At 40.1% G+C, this 24713-nt stretch overlaps 1 protein-coding gene and 1 long non-coding RNA gene across 3 annotated transcripts; one reads left to right on the forward strand and one right to left on the reverse strand.

Moving 5' to 3' along the window:
- Positions 1-3352: 3352 nt before the first annotated feature.
- On the reverse strand, positions 3353-24603 carry REEP5 (receptor accessory protein 5). Its single transcript, XM_072860318.1, has 5 exons — positions 24398-24603; positions 24057-24150; positions 11152-11290; positions 4903-5071; positions 3353-3492 (listed from the first exon to the last, which is right to left on the reverse strand). The coding sequence occupies exons 1-5, from the start codon at positions 24513-24515 to the stop codon at positions 3443-3445; spliced, it is 570 nt and encodes a 189-aa protein (XP_072716419.1). The 5' UTR covers positions 24516-24603; the 3' UTR covers positions 3353-3442.
- On the forward strand, positions 5064-18219 carry LOC140651168 (uncharacterized). 2 transcript variants are annotated; one of them, XR_012042288.1, is made up of 3 exons: positions 5064-5219; positions 6869-7123; positions 15957-18219. It is a non-coding gene; the product is annotated as an uncharacterized lncRNA (long non-coding RNA). The 2 variants fall into 2 exon arrangements; XR_012042287.1 differs by having other exon boundaries at positions 6990-7123.
- Positions 24604-24713: the final 110 nt, after the last annotated feature.

Genomic DNA, 24713 nt, shown 5'->3' on the forward strand with positions numbered 1-24713 from the left:
GGCATGTGCAGTTTACAAGAAATACTGACAGTCTTTCATGATCTACAAGAATTTGTTATTTCGTTTTTTAAAACTTTTCTTCTTCCTTTGCATAAGGAAGTTATTTTTGGTTGAGTTTGAAGTGGGGGTGGAAGGTGACTAAGGAATTAGTAGTAATATTTTAATGTTGATTCTCAGACTATTTAAACAGAGCTGACTAGACCGGAATGCAAACTCAAGACACTTTCTTAAATTTGTCAAATTAAAAAAAAGTTGTGAGGGTTTGACCTGACAAATAGTAGTCACATCTTCCACTACCTACAAACGTTTCTATTCTTTAACTATCTTGCTTTGGTTTGAAGGATTTGGTTTTGTTTTAGTATCACTAGAGGTGATGTTATCATTGTGGGGTTTTTTAAATGAACTTTTTTTCCTTTCTGCCGAGTTTGGAAATGTGTAGGATAAAGCAGATGAGATGCCCTACAGTGGTAGCACAAAGAATTGTAAGTGTAACCCCCACACACCTGCCAATAACTATGCAGCATTATTTGTTTAGGTCATTTACTGAACACTAGAAGATCAATGGGCAAGGAAAAAACTTTGAAATCCCTGTAGTTTGACATTTTTCCTCTCTGTGTTTCTAAAGAACACTAATCCTTGATGATTCCTAGGGTAAGCAAGGCTATGAAGTCTGGAAAGCTGCGCTGCGTAGGCAAGGTACTCATGGTGCTCACTGTTGAGAACACATCTGTGTTCCAAACTCTTCTGTTAAGGCCTGATGCTCTAAAACAGATCGGTCGCACCCTGAGATCCAGTCATTAAGCAGAAGTACTTCCTTCAGGCTTTTAGACAGGTTTATACTACTTCCACAGTAATGAAGTTTGGGTAAAAAAAGTGAATATCCTGTAAAGACCTTCTGCCTTCTTAAAGTAACCTGGTTTTCAGTGTTGAGGTATAAGGTTCTTTCTTAAGAAATACTGAGGCATCATACCAGTCCTGTAAGAATCTCTTTATTTGCATGTTTTTATTTAGCACATTACAACTTCAGCACAGACATGGAGTAGATGTGTGTACCAACATTTGCACATAAATGTTGTGAAGAAGACTTTGAGAAGAGCACTGATCTGTGGGGCCAGCCCCGTGGAGTTACTTGCACGAAAGGATTATTTGCTGCAGAAATTCAGTCATTTCTACTTGCACCAAGGCAACCAACAAGATCACATTCTGTTAACAACAGATGGTAGTTCTACTTCAAGTAGAAATCTGACAAAGGAGCACTGAATTAAGCTGCTGGTCAAGACCGACCATGTTGGAAAGACAAGAAGTTGCTTTAAAGCCTGACTGTTAAGTTCGAAGAGAGATGTAAGGGAATGTTTTAACACTTACCTAGAAATATTTTATCCCCATTAATAACAGTGGAAGAACTGTTGAGTAGTACAAGAAATGAAAAATAAGTTCTGTCTCCACTACAGACCTCGTTAGGCTTGGAAAGTCTAAGATTTATCAGCAGCTTTTAGAGAAGTAAATTATGTAGTACTCTGTACCTAAATCAAATAGAGTACTAGGTATCTTTATTTTTATTTATTACTTATTATTTCAAGAGCTGAAACTAAATTACACTGGCCACATGACTGCTATATGAACAGTTGGTAGTGTTTAAAAGACAGCACTAGGATTTAGTATGGCTTACAGAAAAGTTCAGTGAGTTTAAGACAGAGAAAGATAAGACAAGAAATTAAACCACTTAAATGGTGAGTCACTTCAGACTTTTTACTCACATCTTAAACTTTATCCTCTTCATCACATCCACTCAGAACAAAAAGTTGTCATGGAATGATTAGCTGTGGTATTTTAAATTTTTTCCTTCAAATGACTAACTGCATGAAAATGATGCACAGTGGGTCTCATACTTCCCTATCCAAGTTGACAGCCATAAGGGCTGTGTTTTCCAGCTTAAAGCTTAAAATGCTTTATCTCAAGACACTTTTACATCTCTTCTTATAATACATCTCTCTCAAACTTAAAACTGACCTGCTGAGTTGCGCTCTGTGCTTCATTCTTGTGCAGTTCTTGCATCGGAAAATTTACAGTGAATGTTTATATAATAACTTGTTGCAGAAAACCAGAAGTCTTCAAAAGTCTATTAAGATTAAATCTTTTGACCTTAAGAAAGTGGACCAGAAATCACTTTTTATCATATCAAAAGCTTAAGCTTACTTTCTGCATGTTGTGTGAGTTAAGAAATGTCATAGCATTACTGTAGGCTTTAGAGACACATCAGCATGGAGATGGTAACAGGGAGATTTCAGTAATACATGCTGAATGTGTTGAAAATACTGCAGTGTGAAAAAGTAAATAGATTTAGATCTAAAAAAAAAAATATATATTTTCCATTGATTGCAAAAAAGCCTTTATTCTCTTAATGACTTTGGTTGCATTCTTACTGATTGGTCAGGAATATATCAAGCAATGACAACAGCATCTCTATTCAGGAAGTTTCAGTGCTCATGCAAAGTTGTTCTTTGTACAGTCAGGAGAGACTGCAGAAAGCTCATGGGAGGTTGTAGTCCCACCCCATTAATGATGTAGTTCTGGGGACTGACACCCAAGGCAGTTAATATTTCAGCAGCACTTTAGGAAAAAGTGTTTGTAATGGTATTACTTCTTAGCAAAAGGTGGTTTGTGCTTTTGAGTGTGATCTTAAAAGGCACTCTATTAACAATTTTAGATGACAACTTTATTTAGCAAGAAGAGGCAAGGAGTTGTACTTCAGTCATCTTGTGCTAATCGTGGGCAATTTAATGCATCCATTTCTGGCAAATTACTTCATGCTAATATAAGCTTGATCACTTGAATGAAATTACTCTTTCCTATATTTAGTATCTATTCATTTGAGAATACACACACTGTACCAAATATTGTGTCACAATGAAACATGCAACAGTGAATAATCTCTATCATCAGGTGCCTAGAACATGTAATTTCATCATTTACAACTTTATTGGTGGGGAATACACCCATTATGCCATCTCTCACAATAATTCCCTGTATATTCAAGAAGATGCGTTCAGACTAGTATTTTCCTTCTACAATAGCTTCATGTGACCAGATGCACCACAGTTGAAGTTTGAAGAGTGACTACATACACAGAGACAACTAAAGTGCAGAGCCTGTGGGATATATGCTTTTTATTTATGTTACTGCAGAAAGAGATTACTGAAAGATTTCTTCTGCATGAAGATGAATAAAGTACTGCCATTAAGCTTCAGATGCTGCCCACTGCATTGCTTTTAAATAAAAATGCTTTCTATACAGACACAGCAAAGTAGTAAGCAAACTTAGAACACATTCCTTTAATATATCAAAATGTTTCCAAGGCAATATTATTAAAATTATACCACAGCTCCCAGTAACATCAAGCTTCATAAAGGAGGTGGTGGGGAAACTTCATCCAGTTAATAGTTTAAGTGCTCTTCTTTTCTTCGCCCAGTAAGTTCACTGTTGCTTTCTTGGCTGCAGGAAAATAAAAGCAAGTTTAATCTTAGAGCCCTACAGACCAAGTGGCTTATTCAGTGTTCTTGAGCTGCATAAAAAAAAATAAATTCCTTTTACGTCACAAAAGAAACATCAAAAAAGAAATTCCTAGCTTTTGTAGACACACATAGTGATAAAACTGATCATATAAAGATTTAAAAAAATAAACCATAAGCAAGGAGCAGCACACTAAACAGCACAGACTGACTTACAACTATTATATCAATAAAATAGAGCTGCTCACAGTGTTTAGGACATACAGGTTTACAGCAAGAAATCTACTACCAAGTTGATGAAATAGGGCTGGAATAACGCTAATGTGTGTACATGTACATGCGTGTGTGTGTGTGCATGATTTCTTAAAAAAATAATGTATGTGGAAATCTTTGTATGTAAAAATAGGAAAAATAAAGAATAACTGATGGAATGAGGACAGAAAAATCCCATGTGCTACATGGAAGAACATTATTTAAGATATTTGTCTAACAATAACAACTCAGGAAGGGTCATGCAGTAAAACTTCCAAGCGCAGTTGAGAAAGGCAGATCATTTAAATACCGACAGGAAAACTGCTTAAGTTGGTAAGAGGAAATGAGACTACATGCATTGTTTGGGGGAAAGGACACTTAAGGTGCTTTGCAATTTCTTATAAAAAAATTTATTCTCAAATGAAATCTAAACAAACCTTTATTTTAGCTACTTAATACATTTCCTTCTCTTATTCATAAAACTATCATCAGACATTTTAGAGTATGAGGGTCTGCTATAGAATGCAAGGAAATAAAAGCAAAAATTAAACAATCTACAGGCCATGACAAAATTTATTCTAACCAAATAAAAACCTAAGTAATTTCTTTAAGAGTGGGCTCAGAATCCTTTGATCTCCAGAGGAAGGAAAAGTACAAAAACTTACAGACAGGAAAACTTTATTTCATGTGTTGCTGTTTATTGCAGTTAAAGGATTTGCCTTACTACACAATTTGCAGCCCTTCTGTACTACTGGGTATTTGAGCTGGTATTTCAGGAGATACAAGAATACACTGAAACAGTAACTGTATTTATGGAAGACATCTTGTAAGGATGTTTGGACTTGTCATTAGAGAGATTGTTTATAGTGATAGGTACGGTGGGAAGACACACAAGCTAATTAGCCATTTCTTCCACTCATACAGCTTGCACTCATTCTAGCATAACTGCACTCCTAGAAAGTAAGATCCACTGCAATCCTCTTTTCCTGGCATCTTCACCCAAATTTAACTTCTCCATTATAATTTACATAGTCTTCCTACAATTTTTTTTCTCCCAAATTATGAATATTAACTGTAATATTAGAGTTGCCCAGGGAAATTCCTCCTACTTGATGTGATTAGTGAATGGTCTTTTTCTCACCTTCTTTAGTGATGGTATCTGCAGTCTCTGCAGCCTTGTCTTTCAGGTCTTTAACAACACTGTTGAGCTGAGCTTCATGCTTCAGGAAGAAAGGCTGTATAATTCGATAATAGAGGAACTCTGCCCCATTAGAAGGACTTGGAGCCATACACCACAACAGGAAGCCGCACTACAAGGAACAAGAACATCTGCATAACTAGAAGAAACAAGTAGGAGACAAGGTGTAGCATGCCTTCCTAGCTCTACCACAGACTTGAGCAAATAGTACATCATCTCCTTCACTTTGTATGGTCGCAGTCCAGGAAGTATGCACTTAAGTAAGTATAGTTACATACAGTGAACCTTTATATTGGAATAATTTCACGGATACTGATAGGATAAAGGGGGAGGGCTGTAGCAGTAAAGCTAATCTGGTAACAGGTGTATCAAGTTGCATGTACTTTTTTTTTTTTTAAAGGTAGAAGTATAAAACCTGATAGACAAAACATTAGCCTCTCTGGCTACTTTTAAACTACATGGCGCAGGCCTGACTGAAGGTCTGGGTCCCTAAATCAAATCCAGCCAAAACGTATCCCTGTTCTCTCTGCCTCCCTGCTTTGAGAATGCAGCAGGGGAAAGAATGGGATTGTGTGGATCCCGGAGCTAAAGTGACAAGGGGGGGGGAACAAACAACCAAACACCACAGTGTGTGAGGTAATATTTCTGCATCTTACAAAGGGGATTGGAAAGACAGCTATTACAGGTATTACAAATATCTGTCTTTACTACTGAAGCACCTTTATTTGACTTCAGTTCTGCTATCATACAAAGATAGCTATGCAAAACAAGATCAAAACATTTAAGGGACAGGAAGTGCCATAACTAAATTTGCTTCAGCTCTTAAGTATATATAAAAAGATTTTACAGGATAAAGCTGCAATAAAGAATAAAGCAAGTTTTCTCAGCAATTGTACAGTTCTTTCCAGACACAAACAGTACAATATTATTCTGTGTCAAAAGCCCCTCCAGAAAATAAAAGCAGAATAGCTTTTCACAGACCACCTTTTCTTAAAACACAAAACAAAACACCCCAGCCTCAGCCAAATGTGCTTTGTTTTGATGTTAGACACATTAAAATGTTTAAGGATTTCTACACATTTTTGGGAGGAGAGGGAGAGAAGGAGAAAACACAACAACTACTCAATTCTTCCTCCTGAAAAACACACCCCACCACACAATTAGCGAAGTTAGGCATCAAAAATCAAACTATCATTAAACTACAATAAAACTATAAGCAACTTGAAAATCTGCATTTAAATACAGTAGCACTTATTTAAATAGCTTAGATTTCAGAATTTTTCCAGTCTTCACAGCAGTATCTACAGGAGCCGAAGAGATGTTTCAGTGCATGTGCTAGAGCTTCTGAAAGTAATTTAAAAAATATAAGCAAAATTTCTTATTTATTTATGAGGTTTCCAGTACACTGCATAGTGCAAAAGCATCTCCTAGAAACTAGGTCTATCACAGTATCCTTTCAGAATGCCACTGTGCCTCACCAGACATTTCTGTCTCCTCTCCTTCCCCTCAATACTTTTGATTTCCCACTGTAAAACTGCAAAGACAGAACCACATCCAAATATTTGTTTTGGTATTACATAAGAAACTCCTAAATAACAATTTGACCATTACAAGATGATTTAAGTCAAGAGAAGTTGTTTAAAAAGAAAGGTTCTGATTTGAGTTTAACAAAAAGAAAAAAAAAAAGGAGAGAATAAAATCCTTTTTCAATTATGAAAACGGATTTTCAATTATGACAATTCCTGAAGAAGAGAGTCTTCAGGAGGCAAGCCTTCTTCAGGAGGCAAGCCTTCCAAATATTCTGGATTATCTCCCCTCTATTCTTCCTCAGATAAGGGATATTGAGATTGAATGTTCTGTAGGTTCTGCTCTTCATACCTGTAAAATTTTGGCTTTGTCTTCACTGCAGTGCACACCACAGTAAAACTGATCCCTCTGACACACATCAGTTGAAGAAAACACCTACTGTTTTTGGAGGATTGCTACTCCTTTTTTCTTTAAGGCCACTTCTCATTCCCCTTGCCCTACAGAAAACCAGTTATGATAAATTTGGAGCTGGAGAGGTATCTTGACAGGCTGTCTCTTTGAGAAGGATTGCTGATTGCTGGGGATAACAACTGCCTTCTACAGAAGATTTTGCCAAACCGATTTACCATCCTTTTAGGTAAGCTTTAAGCTTTCTTCTTTGAACTATTTGATTGTGGTGTCAGAACAGAACGACTTACAGGAGTGTTTGCCCACAAGACAAAGAAAAGCTTTCCAAAGTAAAGTGTCCACCAGTGAGAATGCCTACAAGAAACATTTCAATGAATTAAAATAAATAATTCGACATGCAATAAAATTTGGCACCAGTAAGTAGCAACTAAGGCAGTACCATTAAGCATGGTCAGAGAAAAGAAAGGCAAAAAGTGATGGAATATCAATTTTCAAAAGCTTCTACTATTTGGAACTTAATATAACAGCAAGAATAAATGGTACTACCTGATGTTGTTATCTTTCATTAAAAACTGAGAACTATATTGATTTTATTTTCTGTTAAAGAATACCTGGCCAATTACTGATAGTTATTTTACTTGTCCCAATATACAAAGATGTTACTTAGTTCTCCTTTGTTTTAGGAAATCCCTCAGCTGTAAGTGCATGCAACTTCCTCTGAAACTAAAAGAAACTGAAATTTCCCTTTTCTTGCCTAAGAACAAAAGTAGTCATTTTGACTTTACAGCTTTGTCCCAGTCTAGTCAAGAAAAAATCAAATCTTTTAGTTACAGATTTGTTCTCAAATACCTGTTACTTTTGAAATGTAGTGAAACAGATGTTTATATAAGTTTTCTAGAAGACAGATACCAAAGTTGCAAATCTCAGTCTTTTCAAAACTTGAGAATGTCAGACTGCTAACTTAGGTTATTTTTGCCTTGTGCCTCGTGAAACTGAACTAATATAGACTATTAAAAATATCGTAGTTTGTAAAAAGGTCCAGAAAGCTCAGAGTGATAAAATTGTTAACTGGAAAAAAAAACCCAAACTATATTCTTTGTGACCCTCCAGACCACCCAGAGGAGGGAACAGAATTCGTGCAATAAAGTGACTTCCTTGGGCAGACACCTGAGCTGGGTCTAACCCACTTGGACCTGGTGCTAGCAGCTGTTATTGCCCAGACAGCACAAACCCAAACACAGCTGGGTTTGCCACTACAGCAGAGGAAGTGGCTGCAGCTGAGAAACACAGCAAGCATGCCCATGGCCAGTTCCAAGCTTCTACAGACAGAAGACTATCAGACCCCAAGGTATACCTCATATGACCACAAATATGAACATACTCCTAAAAGACAACTGCAGTCATTAAAACAAGTTCATTTTAATGGAAGTGAAGTAGCTCTTTAGCCGAAATGAGTAATTAATTGCATGGGGTGCATGAACAAGAGGAGGGGATCTCTGTCTTGAAGCAGAGTCAGACTGCCACATTTGGCACGTTGCTACACTCACAATGACAACTCCTTCTGCTTCATTTGACTGAGTCCCTTGTAGCAGCAGTTTGCATAATGCACCCAGTGTGACCTATCTGCTAGGAATTCTGTTCAGAAATAGTATTCTAGTATTTCAAGACAGAACTGTCAATAGAGTCAGGAGTCTCCTCTCCTTCCCACTACCAAGAATACTCCTAGGATGATAATCTCTGCTACTTTCACTGGCTATGGTATTTTAATACCTGAATGCCAAAGAAATCTTTAAATAATTAATAGAAGTCTTGAAAACCAGATTACATACACATGAAATAATGAATTCCACGCATGTCCTGTGCTTCAGAGAAAAAAGCAGATAAATAAAAAGTAGGCATTACAAAAAACCCACAGAACCCAAGAAATCTCAAAGCAGTTTTCAACTGGAGAACAAAAGTATATGCAAATATCATAACATATTCAAAGGAGTTCTTGAATATGCCTTTCTCCCACCTATAAAAACTCCTAGTGTGCTGAAAACTTTGAGGTGACAGAGCCTAGGCTCTGGACTTAGGGGAATATGGGAGCAGCTACGATCAGTGTCTCAGCCCTGCACGTCAAGGTATGTAGAAATATTGAGCAGCTAAAACTCAGTCTGGAGTGGAAGCTACAAGCTGTACCAGATAAATGTGAAGATGCAAATTTAGCATATTTGGAAAATGAAAGTGAGATTGAAATTTGCATGAATGACATATCTGGGCTTCTATTTCATAACATCATAAAAGAGACATGGATACATCACAAACTACACTACAAGAAGTTTTAGTCATGGATGGACTGAAAGTTGGAAGCTACCTGCTTCCTCCTTTTCCCCATGTGGAGTAACTTCCATCCTTCCACCCAGTCAGCAATGCTTTCTGATTCTCAGCCAACACCTTCTGTCTGACTTTGTGTCACGAAAGTAAACCTCTCCAATTATCCACAACTGAGAGTAAATACATGACTTCTATGTGCCTTCAGCAGCTATTGTAGAAAGCTGTGCATTTACCATAATTGCTTCCTTGTGTTTGCCTTTGCTGAACTGAGAAAAGTACCTTACTTTGGATGCCACCACTACATGTAAATGTGGCACTTCTGACACAGTATTATCAGAGCAATCTGTGGTTGGTCTTTATTTGCTAGGTCAACCTGAATTCCAATTGTGTGCTCTTCGGAAAGAGTGCTGTGCTGGCATGAAGAAATCATTGCCACATCTTTTACCACCAAGAAGTTAGAAAAGAAGCTCTGAAATACACTATATGAATTCAGAGCTGCGAGTATACATCCCTGCAGACAATGAGTAAAATCACAATTCTGCCTAACTGTAAGGTGAAGTTGGGGATGTGAAATAACTGTGTAAGTGGTTAAGAACAGATTCTTCCAGTGCCATATCTAATCCTTTTGGATCCTATTCAGATTAGATAACTTGCACTTGATCACTATTTGGCTTGGTCTTAATATATCAAAACGGTAAAACTTTCACATATGTGTTACCCATGCTAAACTTCAAGATTAGCAGATTCTTCTTAAAAACTTTGCAAAACCATTAAGATTAAAATGGAAAACATACTTTCATTTTTGATTAAGGGGAAAAAAAAATAAGGCGGGGGGGGAATTAACTTTGTGAGACAGGCCAGAATATTTTTAGTTTGAAGCAGCAGTTCAAGTATGTGCTTTTTCTTAGGGAGCTAGGGAAGTAAGTATCAAAATGACTGCACAGTTGATGCCTATTAAAGATTCAAAAGGAACAATGCAGAAGTGTAACCGAGCTGTCCAAGTCAATGTTTGTCTTTAAAATATGGCATTTCCTTGAAAAACCATTTGGCAACATCAGACCTTACCCTTAAAATTTTAAGTGACGCCACCATAACTGTCAAGCAAATCCTTTCAAGAACTTTGGTGGGGCTAAACCAGGCTAACAAAGCAAAAGAGAAGGAATAGAACAGCCCATTGAAACAGAAAATAGGTAACAGTTCTTTAAGCTAAACAACTGACTCTCCAGCAAGCTAGAATGTCTTCTACGCAATAGCATACATGGTAATTGGCTATCTCCTAGAATAATTCAACATGTTAAAGTTGGCTGACAATACACTCACACCTCAGCTGACAAACAAAGCTTGGAACACATTAAGCAAATCACTGTTGGTAGTCAAGCCACACTAACGAATGCACATTAGCAACAAGCTCCTCTGATACCTGCCATTTCCTTTCAGGAAAGTAGGCTTAATTAAAAAAGAAGACTGATTGATTCAAACTATTCTTATGTTGCAACTTCCTTCTTTGCTCCCAGTGGCACAGAGGTTAATACTTCCTTTTGCTACCTTTGTGATTTTACTCTCCACTTTCGCTAATGCACTTAGAGTAAAAATAGAGCCACTCTGTAGGGTTTACCGTGTGCTGCCATTTTGCCCAAATTTACCTGAACACCAAGACAAACAACTGTCTGTCCACAGTACAGCTACACCATCTCTTTTTTCCTAAAACATGGCAGGCTTTCCCTGCCACCCATCCCAACTTCCCCTCTTGCCTCACAAAACCATCAGCCGTAAACAGATCACTTTCATAGTGCTAAATTACATGTAATCAGCATCTAAAAATAAGGTGTGACCCAGGAATGACTCCAAGGGAATCTGTTGTCATCTATCCATTCTTGAAGACATTAAATCAGTTATATCAAAGGTCTCATTTTAGGAGAAGGGTCACATGAACTAACATACCTTTATCATGTAGTAGAAAGGGAACCAGGACAGAAAGATATCAGAGAAGAATTCCGCTATGCTGAAAACACCATACACAACCCAGTAAGTCAGCCACTGTGTGTCATCATCTTTGTTGGGACTTTCAATGGCTTTGATTCTGGAAGGAAAACAAAACAAGTTCAGTAGCTGTCAGTTTCATCTATAACGGTGAAGTTTTTATGACTCAGATTTGTTGTTACATGTGAATCCTCATCATTTACTCTATATGCTCTATAGAAGAGAACTAAGTAGTACCTATCATACAATGTACCCAAGACAGTTGAACAGCAAAGCTTTTCCCTACATGTCAGACTTCAAAAAGAAAAGATACTCAAGCTATTTCTAGCTCTGTGATTACACAAAAACCAAACAAAAAACACGAGCATCCTGACCTTGCTCATGAGACAGTTGCAAGGTCAGGATGCTCATGCCCTCAGGGACAGGGAAGAGAGGGGATCTTTGGCCAGTTCCAGTTCTGGATGCATTGTGGTAATCCTGACCAGAAGACTATTGTACATCGAAGCATTAGTGATCCATGTAACTTTTAACCTGAGTGAGTCCCGGCCTGTGCTGCACATACAGCCTGGCTTTCAGGTCTGCTATGCTGCACAAATTCCCTGGTCACAGGATAAACTCAGCAAGCTCACTGAAACAGAGGATTCCACAGGCAGCTCCCACTGGGTACTGGTGATTACACCACCTGTATGGCCTTGCCTGTACCTAACAGCGAACATCTTCCCTCTTTGACAGTAGGAATGATGAATAGAGTTGTTGTCCCGAAAGAAAAGTTCTACAACAGCTTAAATTATCAAAACGGGGTAACCTTGCCTACAGACGAAGTCTGCACAGTGTGCTGTGTGTGGATCAGAGGCGCATTCAGGGCTGCACAACTTGGGATTCCCAGCACCTACAGGGATATAAGATTGTCTATACTATTATCTGTTCCTTTAAATGAAACTTTACAGACTCTGAATGCCTTTCTTATTGGGATCATAACAGATCAGCACCTCCTAGTGCAAACAGCGTTTAGATAAAAATTTTAAATCTAGTTCAGGATTTTGAAGTGAATCTCAAATATCTTTACTCATAATGTACATGCACTAGATTCCTCTTTGGAAAGGTAAACTGTAAAATTTGCTCTAACAACTAACAAGCATGTGGTCTACAGAAGCAGAGGAGATCCAGTACCACCCGTCCTGTACAGCGAGGACTACATACCTGCATGGCCAATTGTTCTGCTCTATAAATCCATTCCTACAGGACTTGCAAATTCTAATGTAGACTACAGTATTAAGAACCGGGTGGAGCAACCTCTAGTAAAGCATTGGGCTTCCTGCGTAACTATTAACCGGGTTTTTGTTCTCCAACTGCTAGGAGAATGCAGTTCAAGTTTCTATAGTTCTAAAAATAGGAAGCTGAAAGACAGACACATATGTGCTTGCTTCAGTAAAAGGAGTGAAGTGGAGACTCTGGACTCGCTAAGTTCCAGATTAGCACTGTAAGAAGTTTTAGAAGGAGATGCTAGCAACTGGAAGCCTGATAATGTGAAGCTTAAGAGTATTATAAAGCATTTGTCCTCTCCACTCATGCCATAGGATTAAAATCTGTAGACTCAGTTTAATGAATTTAGTTTTAATTCTTTTATAACTTATTCCTTTAATATCAGCTATATTGTTGCTGAAGCAGCATCTGTGGCATATATCAAAGGTGCAAAATTTTCTTTTAGTCCATAAAAAAAGATTGAGAGTTAGGGAGGTTTACAAAATAGAAACCAGACAGATGGCTGGCTGCGAGTATATTTCCTGGCTTGTGGATTGAGAAACCCTTTGGAGTCTGTAACTTCCTAGTTCTGTAAATTTAAAAAAAAAAAAAAAAAAAAAAATCAATCGTGATGTGCCATATGTTTTAGCAAAAGCACTGGCAAACCCACCACACACAGAGAGGATTGGCATAGCTACTGGATTGGATTACTTTGAAATGAAATACGAGGATATGATACTTAATTTATGCATTATTTCCATTAGAGTTTGTGGCAGGCCAGCAGGGTCCTGCAATGAGAGGAGCAACAGCTCTTGTCCTACCCCATCATGTACAATAAGGCACTGTTATTGAGGTACTGCATCAGCACAGCTGGAAGAACGCGTTTTCCACAGGCGGACAGCAGCAGGTCTTCTTACTGCTGTTGCTAACACCACAGTGGCAGGAAACAGTACTCGAGGCAGTCTGCGCAAAGGCAGTGCCAACTTCAGCTGCTCCAGCCCTCCCACTATAAACCACACTTTTTCTATGCCTCCACCTCTCAGGTATTCTAATACTGCCAGGTGAGGGGGCCCTACAAAAAAAAACCCCAAACACCATGGGAGGTAAGAGAGAGAACTACTGATCTATTTTCAAGGTGTGAAACTACTTCTGGAGGGAAAGAAAAAGTACAAGTGATTAGTAGGGAAGTTAGAGTGGTGGGTAAACAGAGGAGAGAAAGGAACTAATTGCAAAGTTTCTCAGTGTTAAGGAAAACTTGCTGTAGGGTTTCATTGTGTGAATTTCTCTGGTTCTGCTGACAACTCCTCTATCAGAGGCATACAGGGAAAGGCTTATTTTACCACAATAAGCATGCTAGCTTGGTATTTGTGAGAGAACACTTTGCAGTGAAACCACTAACAGTCTTGCTGTTTTCCGGTCATCATCTGAAGCCATCCATGGATTTAAGGAAGCATTAATTTTTTTTAGCATTATTAAAGTCATCTTGGTAATAATGAAAATCAGTTTTTACAAAAAAGCTCAGAATCTCCAATTATGGGGCAAAGGGCAGATGGTACATCACTGTGTTAATGAGGCACACTCTATTATCTTCTCTCCTGTAAAAACAGATGGCCTTTGAGAATTCCTAAACACAGTGTCATGGGTGTGCTCCCTTTGAACATTCACCATCTGCTGCTCTAATTCCTTGAGGTGGTGTCTTGAAGGGAATACATGAACAAGGCACTTTGTCAGTCACGAGCAGCAGTACTACAAGTAGTCAAAACCCCATCTGATTTAGCCAGCTGATATGCAGCATTAAATCTGCATGTGGTGGTTTCTTGCACACTGTAGGAAACAGCACATTTCCCCTCCTTCTATGATGGTCTGATCTGGGTAGGCACCATGGGACAAGCTGAGGTGGCAGACCCCTACCACACCCACTAACGTAACAGCCACGTCAGCTCTGAAGGAAGGGCACAAACTGCATCTGTTAGCAATGACTCCAGTCCCAATCGCATTTAGTGGGAGAGAAGGAAGGAAAAAGCAAGATATAGCAGGGCCGTCAGTGAATTAAAGTTTTAACCAAAGTCAAGGAAAGGCAAGTATTTTATAAATATTCTGCTTCTGACTGGGAAGTGTGTCCCTCAGCTGAAACTGCCAGTGGAAATCCAGTCTAACGTGTCCCCGCTAAACAAAAGGGCAAAAGTTATCCCCATCCTTTGCTACTTATACACTATTTCAGTAGTAAGTCACAGAAAATACTCCTTATCCAAGAACAAATAAGTACAGTAAGTTATGTAGAGTATCTGAACGGATAGGTTTTTTATCCATTTACAACTATACTCTTTTCAATATGACAATCCCTCCGTAATTAAACTTATTCTATTCAGTTATTCTCTAAGTTATTAGGTATTATCCTGCTGTAATGCTCTGCACAGTTAACCTTAGGAGATAGATCATACATGTTACTTCAAGCCAAGAACATGTAATTCTTCTCCATGTTAAGTCGTGAATCAATCAGTCTGATATTCAAAATGCAGTCTCCATCAATAAGTGAAAAGATACAGATCAAGAGGCACTGGCACTACAGCCAACTTTAGGATAGCCTTCTTGTAACAGTTATTTATACATTGCAAGAGCAAATAAGTCAGTCTCATTAGCACGTAAGATTAAGATTTCCTAACAAAGGGAGGAGCATCCAAAGCCTATAGTTTCAAATTTAAAAAGAAAAGAGATACTGCCAGGTTTTAAGTTTTTCCTAATGCTGATTTGGCTAAATTCCATGTTAGCTATGTGTAGTAATTATGTATCACAAAGGATTTTATATGGTGCTTACACACTAACTGTGGAGGACTTTAAATAAAGCCTCAAACAACTATTTACAGTAGTTCTGCATGTCGGAGGTAAGAGCAGTCACTAGGAACAGCTTCCAGTAGAGCAGATGGTAAATATCACAGCCCAGTTATTTTTAAAAACAGATGCCTGTCCAGCAGTGACAGTGACCTGCCATAGGCCAGCACTGCAACTTGTGCAGACAGATGGGGAGCCAAGTAAAAACACAATTTTTAGCCAGATCTGTTCCCCGATAACCCCACTAGCTGGTGATGCCAACAGGGAAGAGTGGTAGCTGCCATGCTCTCCAGTAACCCAGGGCTTATACGAGCTATGAAGCTACAGTATCAGAGCACCAGGTCAGTTTTGACTGTGTACATCCTAGAATCAGTTGACTTGAACTCTAGATCAAGTGTGGTTACTTTATCCTGTCACCTGATAGTAACAAGATAGTGGTCTAATTTCAGTAAGCTGCCAAGTTGAGTTCTTTCACTTAAAGCATCTGACTCATTTCGACAAAAAATCAGCTCTTTTCCAATAAGAGACTGTTACACACTCCTGAGTTAGCTCTGGCATAACAAATCATTGTTAGAGTTAATTCACACATACAGTACTCACAGAATAAGCACATTATAAGTACACCAGTTATGAGTTTGGGGTTTTGTGGGTTTTTTTGTTGTTGGGGTTTGTTGTTTGTTTGGTTTTTTTTTTAGAGCTGATTCCAGATGTGGAAGCCAGAAATGCAGAAAGAAATGCCAAATTTTATTGCTCTAGTCTCATGTGAAGTGATCACTCAAACCCCTGCAATTTACAAGGTGTACCTGATGACTCTTGTATAAATAAAGTTACAAGTTTAAGACAAAAAGATTAGCCTCTCTTAAGCCCCGTGCTCATGTTGTAGTTAGGGAAGACTGGACCATTTTGTGCATCCTTCCTTCAATTTTCTAATCAGTGCTATACTAAATGAGTAGGCAGGCATTTGTGACCCTCTTAGCCGAGCATAACTCTTTTTTTTTGCCGTTTAACTTAAAAAAAAAAAAAGCCACCCTGAAATTACCTGTACTTCTAGAGCTTATACTTACTGGTCTGCCCCAACTCTTTACAGCAGGTTGTGGTGATTCAAAAGTAATTTACTTCTAGCTATCTATCCAGACACCCCTGTGGGATCAACACTCCACTGCACCACAGACTTCCTCAGTTTGGTGCCTCCCTGTCATCCTCACTTCAGACTCATCTTGGCAGGCTGCCTCCATGACATCTCACATCATTTCAGTGAAACAAGTACTTGCATATTTGTATTCGTGTTATCATTTTGTCTTCTACATTTTCATCCATCAGTTAAAAACCTTCTGTCTTCCATCTTTCTTCCTCCTTACTGACTCCAATAGCAGAGCCATGCATTTGAAGATACTGAAAACATTTTCCTGCCAAATGCAGTAACACAACTGCTGCAGTGTAAGTCTACCATCTCATCTCTCCTCTCTCAAAATTTTGTGTATCCAGAAGATGGCACCAGACAAATTCATGAAGGATAGCAAGGGGGGCTCACTGTCCATGCAGGGACAGATGTTATTAGAAGACAACAACAAGTAAAGTGACAATAGTACAAAGGGTTCTACCTTTGTTTCTTCAAAGGAAATGGAGAGTGAGGCAATAAAAGGAGTACATGCCATTTGCCCACCAGTGAAGTGAGTCCTGCAGACTACATGTTAACTCAGCAGAAAGGCAGATTCCTGCAAAAAAGCAGCAGTCCTCTCATTTCATTGCCCTCTGCTCAGTCTTGGCCTGCTCTCTTCTGGAACAAGTTATTTGTAGGGCCACACGATGAGTCAGTTCCCCAGTTCTGACTCAGGTTAAAACCAGTTTCCCCCAAACACACACCCACAGGCTTTTTTTGCTCGGATTAACATGCGTCAGTGCCTCAGTCCAGCCTGCCAAACCATTCAGTTACTGCTTGTTCTGCCACGCAGGCGGGGCGATGTGGCTGGTGCTGTGCAGCAGGAGCTCCAGCAGGCTTCAGCTCTCCAATCCCACAGCAGCTGTCCACAAACTCTCTCTCTGGAATGGGGATTTCCTCCACTTCCACCCTCAACGCAGGCAAGGAAAGTCACTGCGGCCTTCAGCAGGACTCACCTGTGTACAAAGCCTCATGCTAAGCTTTACCAGCTTTACTATTGGCTGTACTTGTCCACATTAGCAGTTAGACTAGTACTGCTACACTGCCTGCTGGAGTCTAAAAGCCCTGTCTTGGAAACGTCTAATCCCAGCTTATATTACAGAAGTCTTTCAGGTTGTCTTTCCTGAAGGTACTGACAAGAAAGAGAAGTGGCGTGTAGTGAGGGAGCTTCAGGAAAAGCCACATTTTACCTGCGTAGTGCAGACATGCCGCATCCCACCAGAGGAAGCCACTGGCTAAGGATCCGCAACACAGTGCTTCTCTACTTGTGACAGCCAGTCTTGTTTGAAGGGGAAAAAAAAAAATTTCACATGCTTTGGTTGCCTCTCCACAGCCATTACTGTTTAGGAGGCAGGCACAGAGATCAAACAGTGCTGTTGTAACCAAATGGAGAAGAACTGGACCCCTGCTACATGCTTACAACAGAACAGAAATAAAAGTATTTTCGGGTCAACCTATGCTGCATGGTGGAGACTGTATATCACATGTAATTTTGTTACAGCTCTACTACTGTTTTTCAGTTCTGTTTACTGCAATATTGGCAAAAGTATGGCCTTTATACAAATGTACAGTAAAGCATGAAATCATGGTACATGTTTTCAGACTTGTCTCACTTGGTAAAATGTTGCTGTTTATAGGTAATCACTGTGTAAGCAGTTTTTAAACTAGAAACAAAAACCCTACAGTTTTAATTATTGAATGTAATTAAAAAATTGACTCATCAGGGAGTGGGAAAGGGATTCAAGTTTTAGGCTGAGGACTAACTTCTGGGTTGAGGCTGGTTTGCAGAGACCTGAAGAATTTCCTTTATGAGTACAGTGCTAGTTGCTAAGCTGTGTAGCAACAAAATTTTTTTAAAAAATAAAAATTACGAAATTTATCTAGTGTTCACAGACTCTCACATCAAAGTTTGCATTTATTTTCCTAACAGTCGAAGACAGCCTCATTATCCTCATTTAAAAATTGTGCATCTTGCTCATTGTATGTATAGTGACAAGTAGGCTTCCTTTCTTTTGGGACAGCAAGATGTTGCCAGCTCTCCTTTGCCAGATAGTGTCATAGTTGTGAAGAAAGACTTTTAAAATGTAACTAGAGTACATCACCACAACAAAACAAACAGGAAAACAAGAAAAGCAACTACCAATAATACAAGTTTCTTTTAATCTCACTGTTTGACTCCAGCTCACTTCTTCAGCATTTAGGATCGGCAATGCTACACATTAAATGTTAGAAGCATTGTGACTCACCAGGAGGAAGGGTATTTTAAAAATACATTCCAGCAAACCCCACTGATGTAAGTCTAACTACTCCTTTAATAACTATAGGCCTACATCAACCAAGTCACTAGAGGTCAATACAGTAAGAGAGAGGCATATATGCAAGGTGCAGTACTGCAATGCATCTCGACCAAGAAGGTCTGGTAAAATGCCTTCATTGATGCCTCAAACATATCCGCAGTCCCTAAAAATAGTATCTACATAAATTATGAGCTGGAAATCTTTCAATGAGTTTAATTCAGATTGTGAAGCCATCTGTATAACAAAGACCTTTATCTTTTCAACCTAAATTTAAGATATGGAAGACAAATTCAATTTTTCCTACAGTTATCACAATATTAGACTCTCTCTTGCATCTAATCACTTGCTATCTCTAGAAAGGAAAGCACATTATTTGTCCAACCAATAGATAAGACAGCTTTTATTTTAAACATGCCACTCTAAAACCTAAAAGACAAAAAAGCAAGTATGTTTGGAGGAAGTGATTTGGCAGAACATATATGAAAAAGTCAAAATACACTTTTTAGTGTCTGAAGCCCCATGAAAAGAGAATCAGCTGGGAGAGGAAACAGCATAAGTGCAGACAGATTTGGTAACTGTCCGCTTATATTTATATTGAGCATTGTGAATCTGATTAAATACACCAGCTCTCTCAAATCACATTTATAAAGCAGCAGCAGAGCATTACTTTTGAACATCAGCATATCATGCAGCATTTTCCATGAAAGAAAAAAGTAAGCATTCTCCTCAAAACTTGTTAAGAGAAAGCAAATTTGCTGCTCTAGCTCTCAACAAATACAGGAACGATTTTACATTTTCTAAACAGCTGTGACCAAAGAAAAGCAGTGTTCTTGTTTCAAGGTATGGAAGAGGCAAAGGAACTAGGAGACCAGCTCAAGACACCATGATGATATTCAAATTAAGACTTGAATTGCGTGTTTATAGTCCCCTACAATCTAACTAGATTGTTTTCTATTTGTGAAATGCTACGAGCAGCACCTATGTAGTAAAAACAGCTAAACTGAAGTAACAGCATAAAATTAGTCAAAGCAGAAAGAGGCATGATTGTACTATATTGCTTTTCTCCCTTGAAGACACCAGTAATAAGTTCAGACATTTTACTGCCCAAAGCTATTTTAATCTTCGCAATTTTTAAACCAAATATGACAGCACTTCTTAAATTTCCAATCCTTTGCACGCATTTCTTAGTCATCAAAGGCTCCCTTCCTGCTTGCACTCTCTCTAATTTTTTTGAGGCACTTAACCACCGCTGGCTATGTGTGGAGCTACATTTAAACAGGCTAGGTCTGGAAAGTTTAGAGAAGCAGCAAAAATACTGGCAATGTTGTATACTGCCAACACTCACTTCTTCCACCTACTAGTCTGAATATTGCCTTGTGCAGTTAAAGCTTGCTAAAAGCATAAAAAGTTGCTTCTATCATCTGTGGTAAACTTTTCAATGCTGGTCTACTGCAAACACAAAAGCCTGCAAACAAGTATTAGATTTCAACTTAAAATTAATGATTCTATTTGATCACGTATCACTTAACAGAATTTTAGGGAATAAGACTAGGGTTTTATGACAAACTTTAATCCAGATTGTCTGACTTACTGGGAAATAGCCAGATAACATCTACTTGGAAAACTACTGCTTAATTTTGCCTACGTTAAGAGTCTCGGGTGGGCCTTTGCTGCTGACATGGCATAGAAGACTTGGATTTTTTGAAAGATTTTCTGTCACTAGAGAAGAAACTCCTCTGTGTCTAAAACCACTGAAGACTTACACAAAGCAAAGCTGAAGGAGAACATGAATAAGGAGGAAGGAGAAGGGAAACAGCTGTGCCTGCCTGAAACTGTAACAAGCATTAACTAGGGAGTTGCCCCCTCGCCTCACATTGGCTTTGAGCCTTGGCCGAGGCCAACACTGCAGTGATGTGAAAGGAGGCAGCAGCGCCGCTGCAGCAGTACCACTTCATACTGACGGCCAGGCACACCCCATCTGCTAGGTCTAACCCAGCAGCTACAGCCTCCAGCAATTCTCCACTGAAATTTGCACCTGCTGCACAGCACACACTGAAAATGAATACAGAGAACAATGTAAATGAAAGAAAATAAACTACAGAATTATACAAGGCCTGACAGGCAGATACCTGCATATCCATAAAACTGTCCTGCATTCATGTGTCGAGAGACCAACATCTGAGCTGAGCATCCTTCTCTGGGTTTTTTTTTTCCCCAATATGTTTTCTTTCAGGCAAGCACAGAGATGAACAGTAACTACCATGACCAAGGTAACCCAGAACTAAAATCCTAATAAACCAGATTTGGAACATGCCTAATGGGTCACTCATCCAGTAGCCTGATTGCCACTTTAAACAACTGTAAGGACAGGAGGTGATCTCCCTTGCAGAACACTGACATCTGTCCCACTCCTTCATGAGTGTCTTTTCTGCTGAACAGAAGCCTGACCCATTACTTCGTTGTTTTTCACTTTAAACAAGTCAGTCACTGCCAACGCAGAAATGATACGCTGATCTACTTCAAAACAGAAGAAAGTAAGTTAACTGGGGAAAAGTAATCTACTTTTTCAGTACCTTTCTGAGACATTTCAGGCTTGGATCCATTGTTGAAACACCTGCGTAAACATCAAACTAACATCCTGCACAATACCTTCCGTTTACGGCTCCTGACCTCTTCCAAAAGCCACAGCTTTTACAGCAAAAGCCATTTGAGGATGTTTGCAGCTGATTAAAACAGCTGAAAACTGTTTTCTGCTCAATGCTAGAAGGCAAATCTCACTACTGTTACTTCATATAGCAGGCTCTTCAGCTGTCTTTTCAAGGGGGACAGACCAAATAGAAGAGACGAATAAACAAACTACCCTGGCTAGTGTTCTTTGTGCTTTGGGTCTTTATGCTTTATGAGCATGGGAGACAGCACCCTGACAGCAGCACCCTGACAGCAGTACAGGGTCCAGAGCAGCAAAATGAAAGCCAGAATCACTCCAGTAATTCAGCTTTATGTTCTTGCAGCTTAGCCTTGCATTAGGATAGAGATCCTACAGTAGATATGGACAGTGGATGGCAGCACCAAGACAAAAAGAAACCCATATGTGGAAGGGTAGTCACCAAAGAGGATTCTTGCTTTTTCATGATCAGGTAGCCCATGCTTGACTCCAGACTGAAAGCCATCCCAGGAGATAGCATAGATGTCCCAGTGTGTTGCTGTCAGACTGATCCTATAACACCGTACAGGCTAGCAAGGGCAATAGCGCCTATCCTGAGTTCACACACCTCACTCCCAAAAAAGGGGAAACTGAACGGGACCGTGACAACATGTGCACTAGCGCATGTCCTCCCATGTCTCCTCTGCACTCACACTGCTGGCTCTGCAGGGTTGCAGGCAGAGCAACGCATGTGGGAAAACGCTACATACCACCTCTGTATTTGGTAAGGAGGGGAAGGGGAGGGGAAAGGGATGGAGCCCACCTGTGCTATCAGCAGGCTGCCACTGAAAGACACTGGCATCGCATACGTTTTACATTAGATTCTCACCCAAGATTATAATTTTCTCCTAAAAATGTTTCAGCATTAAAAAGACAGCTAAAGGGAAAGCATTAACTGAGCATGAATTGGAAAAAACAGAACTGGCATTGTATTCATGTGCATGTTTTTCATCATGGTTTTTTGTTTAAGTAAAATGTATAGCCAAGGACAATGGCATATGCTCCCATTACAAAAAAAAAAAACAAACCAACAACAACCCTAAAACACCCCATGGTACTAACATCCGGGAGGTAACTTTTCACATTAAGATACATTTAAAACCACCTTCCAACACAAAAAAGGGTAGACACCCTACAAAAAATTTTAAAAAAATGTATTTTCCAGGTTTGGAAGAAAAAAAATTGGAAGAGAAAACCCCATTATTCATATTTGATTTGCTACTGTCTTGCCCCCACAGTTCTAAGAGCTTTTATTATCAATTTATTCACCATAGTTGCATAACGGCAGACTTAAAATATAATCCCAAACCAGTTTTAAAACAAATTTTAAAATTTCAACAGGATTTTAGAAAGTAATTATGTAAGTTTAAAAGTCACCCAAGTCAGACACAAAATATTACATAATTCCTACACAACTATTTTAAGGTTTTGAGGCTTTGTTGGCTGATATTTTCACTTTCAGATTTCAATGAAAAAATATCTTTTAACTAATATTTTCACTAAAAATTGTCTTATATAAAATGAAACCTAAGTTTCTCCAGAGTTCTTGGCCTATAATCTCCTAAACTAGTGCTCACCAGAAACAGCATTTAGAAAAGTGTTGCTTAGTTTTAAGCACCACAACCATAAGATGTTTCAAGAGAGTCTACAACTAAGTCAACCTCCCACATCTCTAAAAAAAATAAGAGAGAAGGAACCTATTTTGTATTGCTCAGGAGCTAGTTACAGAGAGTATTTTTAAAAGTTGCTGACTGTGTTTAAACAGTTACGTAAATGGCAAGCACTGTGTGTCAACAATACAGCAGTATAGCTAGGAAGGACTTCCATTTTATGAACGTATTAGGCTACACAGAAGGTTTTATTTAGTACATTTATTTTGAACATACTCCACTGTGCTCTTACGTAACAGGAAATCCATTTTGGTCTAATAACCATATAATGCCCATGAAAGATACCAGATATTCTTAAAAACAAAACATCTAAGGAGGTTTTCCTTTGAAAAAATTAAGTACTTTTAAGTCTTTTACACCCGAGAAGAGCTATAGTGTCTTCCTTTCCACCTTCTCATCAGCTAAGTGGTTTTGGAGTAAATAGCACTCCTTAATGCATCCCTGTCTCCAGCCCGTGACATTACCTGGTGCTTCGTATCAAGCATATGATGACACTGCACCAGTGCCTTCCTGCATATCTGGGAGTGACCTCAACTAAAAATATCAGTGTGAGTTTTAGCAAATACCGTTACAACAGCAATTCTTCCTCCTGTTACTAGCAGCAGGTAAGACACTGCAATCCAGCTTCTCACTGAAGATAACAACGCTGGGAATCCAAAGCCGAAACGTAGGCACTACAGGAACTGTTTTTCAAGTGTGGAAATTACCCAGCATCTCCCACCTGTAATTTGTTATGTAGCACTTGCCAGACAGAAGAAACCTCGTTCTTTACTTAGCACCTTGCGCCTATACATGCTAAAGGAAAGGGGTGGGCGGGAAAAACAACATTTTGGAGCGTGGTGCTGGAATGCCACCATGACAGACTGTGCACCAGCGCAGAGCTGTGATTTTGCAACCGTATTCTCTCCCCCGCGGGTAACACATGCAATCATCGTGGTAAGAGGGGCAAAAGTCGCGACACTCACGAGACGTAGGCGGGGTAGCCGAAGCCGATGATGTTGCAGAGCAGGGACGCGCCGTAGCCCACCACCAGGTACACGGCCATCGGCCCAGTGATGGCTGCGCGGGGAGAGAGCAGAGAGACGTTAGCGCGGGCGGCCCCTCGCCCCACGGCGCTGGACGGGGACGTGTCCCCGCCCGCCCCCGCGCTCCCCGGGGCGGCGACGAGGAGGAGCGGGAAGGGCGCGGCCGCTGCGCCCGGAGCCGCGGCCGCCGCCGTAGGCCGTTCTGCCCCCATCCTCGGCGCCCCCCGGCCCCGAGCGCCTGAGCGGACCCGGCGGCGTGGGGGGCGGCAGCTGGAGCTCACCGGTGACGATGTAGGTGCGGTTGACGCCGGTCTTGCTCTCGATCCGCTCGAGCACGGCGGTCATGCAGTTCTTCTCGTGCAGGAACCGGTCAAACCCCTGCCTCATCGCGGCGGTCATGGCGAGGCCGCCCCGGGCGCCCGCTCCTCAGCCTCCACAACCCCAGGCGCACGGCGGCCGAGCTGCAGGCCCCGCCTCTGGTGCAGGCCGCCCGCCCACAGGCGCGGCGGGAGGCGGCACCGCGCCCGGCCCCGCCGCCACCGCCCTCGGCTTGCGGGAAGCGGCGAGGCGGGGGGGGGTGGCGGCAAGCAGCAGGGA

The sequence above is a fragment of the Ciconia boyciana genome, chromosome 4, assembly GCF_034638445.1.
Source record: "Ciconia boyciana chromosome 4, ASM3463844v1, whole genome shotgun sequence".
Taxonomy (NCBI): domain Eukaryota; kingdom Metazoa; phylum Chordata; class Aves; order Ciconiiformes; family Ciconiidae; genus Ciconia; species Ciconia boyciana.

What these genes read in the sequence shown, in the direction of transcription:
- REEP5 (XM_072860318.1), bottom strand. Translation starts at nt 24,515, where the DNA reads ATGACCGCCGCGATGAGGCAGGGGTTTGACCGGTTCCTGCACGAGAAG. An exon ending in GGCTACCCCGCCTACGTCTC is followed by an intron (nt 11,291 to 24,056) that starts GTGAGTGTCGCG and finishes TTTTCCTTCCAG; the next exon opens with AATCAAAGCCATTGAAAGTC. An exon ending in AGATACCATCACTAAAGAAG is followed by an intron (nt 3,493 to 4,902) that starts GTGAGAAAAAGA and finishes ATTTTCCTGCAG; the next exon opens with CCAAGAAAGCAACAGTGAAC.